This window comes from Gossypium arboreum, chromosome 12, assembly GCF_025698485.1.
Source record: "Gossypium arboreum isolate Shixiya-1 chromosome 12, ASM2569848v2, whole genome shotgun sequence".
NCBI lineage: Eukaryota > Viridiplantae > Streptophyta > Magnoliopsida > Malvales > Malvaceae > Gossypium > Gossypium arboreum.
In genome coordinates, this window is record NC_069081.1 from 110,330,829 (window position 1) to 110,340,906 (window position 10,078).

A 10,078-nucleotide genomic window follows, 5' to 3' on the forward strand; every position below is an offset into this window, starting at 1 on the left:
TTGTTAAATAGATTTTGAAGTTAGCCCATGCATTTATTTTTGAATTTAAGAAGAATGATACATTCGACTATGCTTTGATGTGCTTGGATTGTTGTTCATTGAGTAAGTGATTGAGGAATGGTTAGAAGAATTTGAATGCTAAACTAGTTGATTTGTTTATAATGTCCGATTATGATCATTTATAGAGATGTGAATGAATTGTTGTTATGTGAATAAATATTTATTTGATGATATATATATGTATTCGACAATGGGATAAAATGTGTATTAAGGTAAGTTTCATGGTGATTATGCTTGTGATGTTGGGTTAATATTCGGCATTGAGTAATGTGGGGTAAGGTGATTAATCGGCTATGAAATTAGCTAAATTGAATAGGTATGTTTAATGATATGCTTAGTGTAATGTATAATCTTATAACTCGGTTTGGTATTGAGATAAAGGTTAGATGTATGATTGGATTTTGGTATGTGTTAAATTGGTTAATCAAAGATTTAATATGACGAAATGTTAATGAATAACATAATTGGTTTGTACCTTAAATAGTTGAAATAAAGCTTGCCGATTATGATTAAATGTTTAAATTGTAATGGTCATATATAGGTATATATATATATGCCTTATGTATGTACCATGTACACATAAGGACATTTGGCAATATGATTAAATTCATGTATAAGAAAGCATGATAAATTAAGTGACTTTTTGCTTGTGAATGTGAATTAGATATAAATTAAATAAGCATGAAATCGAGTCATGGCATGTTTTATTAAATATGATACATATTGAAATCTATTGTTTTAGATATAGATTAAATGATATGTGATTGCCAAAAGTGATTGTTAAGTGAATAATATTAGTTAAGTACTTAATCAAATCTATTGTTTTACTTAAGCTTAAGAGCAAAGAGGATCAAAGTCGGATAGAGGAAAAGAGAAAGTAAACGAATAGCCGTGGATATCTAGTCGTCGACCACTTCCGAGGTAAGTTTTAAGTGATTAAACGTTGAGTAAGTTCAATCATAATAGGACATAATGAGTTGATTTAATAAGATATGATGTGGCCATGATATGTTTTAAACTCAATTGGTAAAGTTCATAAGTGTTTGGACTTGGAAATTTAAGAGCAAATTGTAATAATTTGCTTAGGACAGCAGCAGTAACGTGATTTTAGAAAATCACCATAAATTGTTGGTGTGGAATTATAGGCTGAATAAAATATGTAATCAAAGCTTAATTAGTCTAGTTTCTTATAAAAGAAACCGTGTAAGCAAAGGAATTTCCTATAAAGAGATTTTTAAAGTTGTGTGAGACAAAGGTCGAATGACTCAAATCCCCTGTTTTTTTTAGAAAATCATTATAAATCACACAAAAAAAAATTGTTATAAGATAAAATTTATATGCTTAGACTCCTTAATGAGTCTAGTTTCAAATGAAATAAACAAGAACATATTTTGAATTCTATACAATGAGAAAGTTGATTCGTAGTGAAGAGTGGTCAGTATAGTCAAACAGTGAAATAGGGGAAACTTTAAGAAAAATTCTGGTATTGATTGGTCAAACCAAAAATTCTGAAAATTTTATGGATAGAAGAAATATGAGTCTGTTTTCAAGGAAAATTAACAGTACTTCATTTGGAGTTTCGTAGCTCCAGTTACAAATAATTTAATGACTGTTGCTCAGGAAAATAGCTTGTAGTGAATATGTGATTTTGTTGTAAACATTGATGAAACTCTTTGAGTTGCTTATAAGCTATTGCTGAAATTGATGTACAAGATAAATATATATATGTGTGGTAAAGCCGAATGGCTAGTGTGAAATATGTATGAGATATGTATATGTGGTAAAGCCAAATGGCTAATGTGAAATATGTATGAGATATATATATGTGGTAAAGCCGAATGGCTAATGTGAAATATGTATGAGATATGTATATGTGGTAAAGCCGAATGGCTAACATGAAATATGTATGAGATATATATATATGTGGTAAAGCCGAATGGCTAACATGAAATATGTATGAGATATATATATGTGGTAAATCCGAACGGCTAATGTGAAATATGTATGAGATATGTATATGTGGTAAAGCTGAATGGCTAATGTGAAATATGTATGAGATATGTATATGTGGTAAAGCTGAATGGCTAACATGAAATATGTATGAGATATATATATGTGGTAAAGCCGAATGGCTAATGTGAAATATGTATGAGATGTGTATATATTGTGGCCGAATGACCAAATGTGAAAGGTGTGTATTATTAGATATTTGATGAGGCAAATGAATTACAAATATGACAGTCGATGCGAATGTTGTAACATGTGATTAAATGTACATGAAATCTGGAAATATATTCCGGGTAAGACCCGATGACTATGTGTGGAGATTATGTCCGGGTAAGACCCGATGACTACGTGTGGAGATTTTGTCCGAGTAAGACCCGATAACTACGTGTGGGGATTATTCGAGCTAAAGGTCTCGCTGAAGATTCGAGTAAAGCATAAGATTATACGACTTCACGGTAACAATTGGTAATAAATCGTTCAATGCGTTAAGTTGGTCGGTATGTATTTTGAGATTATATTTAAGCTTGATTTGGATTAAATCACAAGGTTGTTATGTGATGCATATGTGAGTAAAGCAATAAGACTGTTCTATGATTATTGTGCATTTGGTCAATGTGAAAAGTTGGGTGAAAATATGTAATGTACCTATGTTTATAAGAGATCACTATCAAGTGAGAATTTATCTGCTTATTGTGTATTACGTAATTGTGTATATTCGACCAAAAAGGGTAGTATACCTACAAAAAGGTTATATGAGAATTCGTAAGATTGACTTTTAATTTGGTTGGTCAGGTATGTGATAAATACTTGTACATGTTAGACCCATCAGAATTAAATCATGATTGTAAAGTGAAAAGCAAATATGAAAATGCCATATGAATATGTGAGTATTCGGTTATGGAGAAATACTATAGGATATTGGGAGATATACATTTTGATTTGTCCGATGAGGATAACTATAGATATGAAATGAAATGTTATATGTGAATCAAATAAACAAATTGGTTATATTTGGGTTCACTGGTTTTAAATTGCTTAAGACTTACTAAGCTTACAAAAGCTTACTCTGTTGTTATGTTTCTCTGTTTTATAGATTGTTGATCCTGGCCTTTTGCTCGGGATCGTCAAGAACTTGTCACACTATCACTATCCTTTGTTTGAATGCTGCTATGTTTTGGATTACCCTATGGCATGTATAGAATAGACTAGTAGTGGGAGGATATTTTGGTTAATGTATATAAGCCATGCGAATATGACATCTTTTGAATGTTTACTTTTATAAGTTTTTAAATTTTATCCCTGGTTGTGTCTAGCAATTATCCAATTGAATGATCTTTACTTCAAGAAAATGTTCAAAATTTTACTGATCTGGCATGAGTTACAAGTCCGGTAATGCCCCTTACCTATTCTAGCGACGGTTACGGGATAGGGGTGTTACATTAAAGATAAACATACCAACATTATATCAAGTGATGACGAGTCAGGTTGATGTAGGGTGGGAGTGGCCTTACCTTTCAAGGAGACCTCTCCATCAAGAAACCTAAAAATAGAGAAGGAGACTTTATTTCGTACGGAGTCAGGAGCTTCAAGAACTTGAACCATGTCATTGGTCTTGAAGAAAAGGCACCCGAATGCACTTCTGTAACCACCTCCTGGTCACGTGGGATTCGAACAGTAAACCACGTCTCAATCTGGAAAAACCACAAGACCCTACCAACAATGGCAGAAGATTACAAAGGAAGAGAGCCAAGAAGAAGAAGAAGAGCAAAGACATGATGTTTCAATGGCAAAGAATCAGACCTCGCCAAATTAGGCAAAGAAAACTTTTTTATTTACAGTCTCTTCTTCTTCTTCTCCTTCTCCTTCTTCTTCTTCTTCTTCTTCTTCTTCTTCTTCTTCTTCTTCTTCTTCTTCTTCTTCTTCTTCTTCTTCTTATTTCTTATGGGGTTTTTTTAGTTTTTTTTTTCAATTTCTTCTTAAATTAGGTGGGTTTCCACTGTGGACATCTAACGTGTCAAATCAACTGACCACATCAACAAGTTAACTTGCCACATCAGTGGTCCCGTTAACACACTAACGGAAATTATTAATTAATGACTGTTTTGTCACTTTTTTTATAACATTAGTGGCTGTTTTATTATTTTTCAAAAGTTAATTGACTGAAATGAAACTAATAACTGTTTTGTTAGCTACTTTTAAGTGATTATTAGTGTAATTTACCCTCTATATATAATATATGAAAAATAATTCGACGATCGATTGCTTTACCCTATAAGAAACTACCTTATCGAGCCTGTTCTTTTGAACCGTTTGTAACGGGGAAGAATATAGCGGAAGGTTTAAGTCGTTCAATAAGCAATGGCGCCGCACGACATTCGCCGTCCGTTCAAGCGAGCGGCTATATCCGATCAGCAGAAGCGGAGGGAGCTCTCGCTGCTCCGTCAAGCGCAGAATCGTCGCGATGCTCAACAGCAAGCTCGCTGCTTGGCTTCATCTATTCTCTCGCTCCAGTCTGCTGCACCCGAATCCCAACCCGAACAATCCGACACCGAAATAGAAACCGTACCCGAATCCGAACAAGAATCTGAAGCTTTTTCGAAAGACCTCGATGTCCGTCAAGCTTCGAAGCTCCGAGGACCAGAGGTTCGAAAATGGTTCGCGAGGCAGCTTATGCTTCCTGAGTGGATGATCGACGTCCCTGATCGCTTGGCGCAGGACTGGTAATTAGGGATTCTCATAAATATGTTTAATCGTTTGTTGCAGTGTTAATTAGGGATTTTTGCAACGTTTTAATTGCTTCTGAAGTGAAGTTTCTTTTTTTTTTTTCTCCCTTCTTTAAAGGTATGTATTTGCAAGGCCAGCTGGAAAGCGATGCTTTGTGGTTTCATCAAACGGAACGACAGTGAGCAGGCAAAGAAATGGCTCCATTTTGCATCATTTCCCATCGGCTTTACCAGCTGGAGCCAAGATCAGAGATGGCTCGGGTTCAGCTCAATCATATTGTATCCTGGATTGCATTTTCCACGAGGTATGAAAAACCAGAAACAGTGAAGATAGGAATCATGTTAATGCTGATATATTGTTTGGTTTTGCTTCTGTTGAAGCTTGATTCTTGTTGCAGTTGGATCAGACTTACTATGTGATTGATATGGTTTGTTGGAATGGATACTCTCTCTATGATTGTACTGCTGAGTTTAGATTCTATTGGTTGAACTCGAAGCTCGAAGAGAGCGGTGCTTGCAATGCACCTTCACATTATCATAAATTTAGGTTCAGTGCTGTTCCAGTGTATAATTGTGATTCGAGTGGCCTATATTCAGCATACACTGGAGTTGGGCCATATGCTAAGGATGGATTACTGTTTTATAACAAGTGAGTTATTTTCCTCAAAAATATGTACTCAGTTTCCCATTGTCCTAAGTAATAGAATTTACTCTGTAATGGGAGTCTTTTGCCTTTTTTGTGCATGGATGATTGGCATTGCTTTCATTTTATTTCTCTTGTGATCTAAGGAACATGTATGCTTCCATAGTCTGAACTAAGGTGTAAATTTGAGCACTTTGTTGGTTCTTATTCTTAAACAATTAGATGAGAGTTTGAGTCCCCCCCACCACAGAGGGAGCTTCGCCATGATGCCATCAATGACAGCCATCACATCAGATCCAATCTCTTTAATTTTTTTGACTTCCTAAGCTTGCCAACCCTACATCAAGTACCAGACCATGCCCTAACTTGAGTCTTAATTGGACTCTACTAAGGAGGCAATCATGATATTAGAGACCCACTCCTATCCCTCTTTCTCCAATAAATAGCCCCTCTTCCAAGACCAAGGGGAACATGGACATAATCATTAGCCATCGCTCTGCCAAAACACCACCCTAAACCTCCATCCTTAGTGGCTTTCCACACCACATGCAGTGTGAACCACACCCATAGTCTACCCAACAACTTGTACAACTTAATTGTTATAACAAGTATAAAGTAAAGTGTTTGTCCTACTTTAATGGAATTTTCCTGTAAAAGGAGTTATAAAGATTAAAAGCGGACTTTCTTCCTTGTTAAGAAGGATGCTGCTCCTATTTAGCAGGTAAGGTTGCTTGTATCCTAATGATGCCTTTGGAAATCATAGATGAAGCCTATCTTTGTGCATCCCATGGAAGATGGATATATATTGCTTCTTTTGTTGTTTTTCCTGTTCTTAGATTTTGTTTTATCATTAGGACCTCTCAACATCTCCTCATAGCAGATTTTGTCTCTCTCCTGTTTGTGTATTCTGACCAGTGAGTTTTACTTTATTTCCTTCATAGGCATGCACTCTATCAAACTGGCAATACACCTCTAGCATTAGTCTGGAAGGATGAAAACTGTAGTCAATATGTTATTGACACTGATGGTAAAGGAGAGATTCCAAGCCAACAACAGGTATCTTGATGCAGCATTTGTTATTCTCTACGCTCACCCTTTCAAACAAATTAGGACTTGTTTCTTTCTCATTTTTTTACTGAAGAGCAATGACTAATATGAGCAATGACTAATATAATTAATTTGCGTGAGTTATTGTCTGTAAGTTGATGTTTGAAGTTTTAACATAGACAGGTCGCTCTTATGATTTCCGATCCATGCATTGTTTTCTGTGTGATAGCTTGGTTCAGACAATTACTCTCTCTAGAGTAACATTTGGCTATGAAATTCAAAAGCAAAGCTTCCTAAAGCATGAAATAAAAGTCACATTGTGCTTTTGGACTAATTAGAGAAGATACCTTAAAGGGAAAAATATAATCATGGGGTTTAAGACAAATAATAAAAAACTAGTATATCCTTTTTAGTAGATCTATACATATGGAGTAAAACTATAACCAATTGTTCTCTCTTCTGTTATCAGGTAGTTTTGGAGCTGCAAGATGATAGAAAACTGGTAACATCAGATGACCCTCCCGTGCTGTTTGGCTGCTTAGACGGGGATATAATAGAAAAGGTATGGTTTTGAATACCCATATTGAGCCAAATGCATAATGTGATAATCGTTGCTTAACCATAAGTACCCATCCAAGCCAAATGCATGGTGCCGTAATCATTGCTTCCAACTAATTACAATGATCTGTTCATCTATAATTGGCCATTGTTATTTTATTTGTCAAAGTCTATGATATATCAATGCAGTTAGCTGTTGCTTCAAATTTGTAAGTGCAATCATTGGGCTTTGAGCTAGTCAAAATAGGTAGCTCCCTCCCATCCTGTAATTCCTTCCTCCCCTCCGCTAGAATTGAATTCTGACATGAGATCAAAGCTCCTAGTTCTCTCAATTGGACAGCCCCTTTGAAATGGTGATAATTATAAATTTGGTCTATTTAAATTGAAGCATAAAGGAGCCTAGAACCCAAGTTTTCATCTTGATGATGTTCCATTACACCAGCATGTTTCCTTCTACAATTAAGACCGTCTGCTTCTTGAGCTGAGTGGCTGGCTCATGAGCCAGATTTCTTGAAATACAAGCTAGAAAGGAAAATAAATTGTAGAACTTTAAGCACCCTTCCTCTCCAACCTTGCTTTTAACATCCCACTTGGCTTACATTTAATATTTCTCTTTTCTTTTATCCGATTTTCCCACTCTTCCAAATACCCAGTCAGGGCTGCATACAGGGAACCTTTTACGGTTTGCTATTGGTGATGGAGGATTGAGTTTTGCAGATGGGAAGCTTGAGAAGGCTGATTTGATTTATCTTGGCAAGTCCAACCGGGCACGTGCTTTTGCAGATAGTTACTCAAAGGTTGGTAGAAAAGCATGCATGATACAATTTATAACATTATTGTTGAAATTAAAACCCATACCCAAATCAGTCGAGGGAAATGTCAAAATGTTAATAGTTAGCTATTGTTCGAGATATTTTGTGTACTCTTACCTCTGCGATGAAGTTTTTGGACTAATTCTTATTTGGATAGTTCTGTAAATCCCTTGTCTACTTTAAAGTTCATAAATAAAATTGGCCCTGAAATGATTCTTAATGATCATTCAGCATTTGCATTGTCTATGCCATATGTAGAATCTCATTTTGATTGGTGGAATTAGGCATTTCAACTCAAATCTTTGTAGAGGGGGTATAGATGCACCAGATGCTTCCTAGTTTAGACAGTGTCAATCCCCTACCAAATTAGTCGGTTCTCTATGATAAAATGTAAGCAAAATTGAAGGAGGTTTGTCTATTTATTATCTTATTTTCTTTCTCTTTTTGGCCATATTAATTTCTAAGATCTGTTGTTTCTCAGTGGAGACTAGTAAATCTTTCGTGTCGTCCATGTTTGCCTTTCTGTGTTTTAAATTATTAATTTTCCCTTTAAATGATACCTTCAAATTAAAAACATCCTCGAATCTGCTCTGCAGGTTTTGTTCCAGTTCATGGTTCGACATTCTCCTCTAAAGATAGATGATCTTCTAGCATCAATTAACTCCGCAAATGATCAAGAAAAGACACCAAGTGACATCGAGATGGTTGGTTGACTATATATATATATATATATATATATTAATTATACGAGGTTCGATATTTGTGTTCTGTGCGGGCCAAGTTTAAAACCCATTGTGGAGTAGAGGGAAACTGAAGATGCCTTGTTGGGTTACTACCAGATGAATTGCATGCACAATGCAGGAGATAGATGTTTTTTTGGCATAAATTAGGTATGTAATTGAACTTGGCTCAGCCAAGGGTGTGGAGGGTTTCAATAGAGATCTTATGTTGAAAGCCAAATTGTTGTCTTTTTGTGTGTAGGAAACTATTGAGAGAGATTGTATCATACATGAGTGACTGTAATTTACTGTTCCAGCATACCAGAGTATCTATGCCTGACTAAAGATGTATAGTTCTAAATTTGTACTTATAAGGTATTTGAATTTGGTTAAAAAAATAAATAAATTACACAACTCACTCAACTACGAGCTTGTTTTCTTTTTTGTCACTTAATTATAATTTTTTAAATTAGTCACCCTTTAGCTGAACAGTGAAGTGGCAGCTTAAAAATAGGTATAATAATAAATTTAGTTTTTAACTTTTACATATTATGCCAATATAGTCATAATTTTAAAAATTAGCTTTTAACATAGCAAATTATTTGGTTTTTCTTTTTTGGGCTAAAATTGACCATAACTTTTTAAAAGAGTCAAATAATTTTTTTAATGGAAATGTTGTTCAAAATATTAAATTTTCAGCAATATTAACTTTGAGTCTACATGCTTTATATTAACATGACATCATTTGTTATAAGTTACTTCAACAAATAATTTATAAATTATAAATATTTAAAAATAAAAATTCAAAATAAATAAAAATTCAAAAAAAAAAAAAAGCTTAGCATGAAATCGGATGTCATCTTCTCTTTTCTATCCTTACTTTATCGTTTCTTGCTTATTTAAGTTAGTTCTTGATGTTTTAGCTTGTTGATTTTATTGACTTTCGTTCTAAGTTAAAGTTGTTTCAAGAAAAACGTTCTCCTATCTTGTTCAGTTAAGAAACACATCAAAATTAAGAGTTTTAATATTTTCTTGTTGTTTCAAACATTCTTATACAAAACAGTTTGCTTTTGTCTTTAAAATCACTTTTAACAAATCTGTTTGTGTTTTGTTTTTCCAGATCTGGATGAGGCCTTTTTTTCATGTTCAATGACGGTTTCTTTCCATCCAAAAAACCGTGGATTACCATTCAGTCTATCATGTTTAAAATTTTAATGTTTTAATCAATATTTTCATTAAAGAAAAGCAATTTGACTCTTTCTGAAAAGTCAAACGTTAAAGGGTAAATTTATATGTCAAAAATCTAACTTTAAATTTTAACTTTCAACAAGATTACATATTTTAGATGACACTTGATCAATTAGAGAGATACCAGAATTCAATCCAAGGTAACTTTAAAATTATTAAATTCTTAATTTTTGAAAGATTTTTTCACAAATTTTATAATTTTATTTTTAAAAAAACTTGAAATTCTTTTGCATTTTTAATTTTTATCATTTACAATTTTAA

General features: G+C 34.0%; 1 protein-coding gene across 1 annotated transcript; it reads left to right on the forward strand.

Annotated features, from left to right (window-relative positions):
• Positions 1-4,309: 4,309 nt before the first annotated feature.
• LOC108476815 (uncharacterized) lies at positions 4,310-8,992 on the forward strand. Its single transcript, XM_017779159.2, has 7 exons — positions 4,310-4,787; positions 4,909-5,095; positions 5,189-5,439; positions 6,375-6,489; positions 6,950-7,042; positions 7,692-7,835; positions 8,447-8,992. Exons 1-7 carry the CDS (start codon positions 4,426-4,428, stop codon positions 8,561-8,563), a joined length of 1,269 nt encoding a protein of 422 aa, XP_017634648.1. The 5' UTR covers positions 4,310-4,425; the 3' UTR covers positions 8,564-8,992.
• Positions 8,993-10,078: the final 1,086 nt, after the last annotated feature.

Coding starts and splice junctions, on each gene's coding strand:
- LOC108476815 (XM_017779159.2), top strand. CDS start 4,426: ATGGCGCCGCACGACATTCGCCGTCCGTTCAAGCGAGCGGCTATATCC. Junction 4,788..4,908: donor GATCGCTTGGCGCAGGACTG/GTAATTAGGGAT, acceptor CCTTCTTTAAAG/GTATGTATTTGCAAGGCCAG. Junction 5,440..6,374: donor GGATTACTGTTTTATAACAA/GTGAGTTATTTT, acceptor TTTCCTTCATAG/GCATGCACTCTATCAAACTG.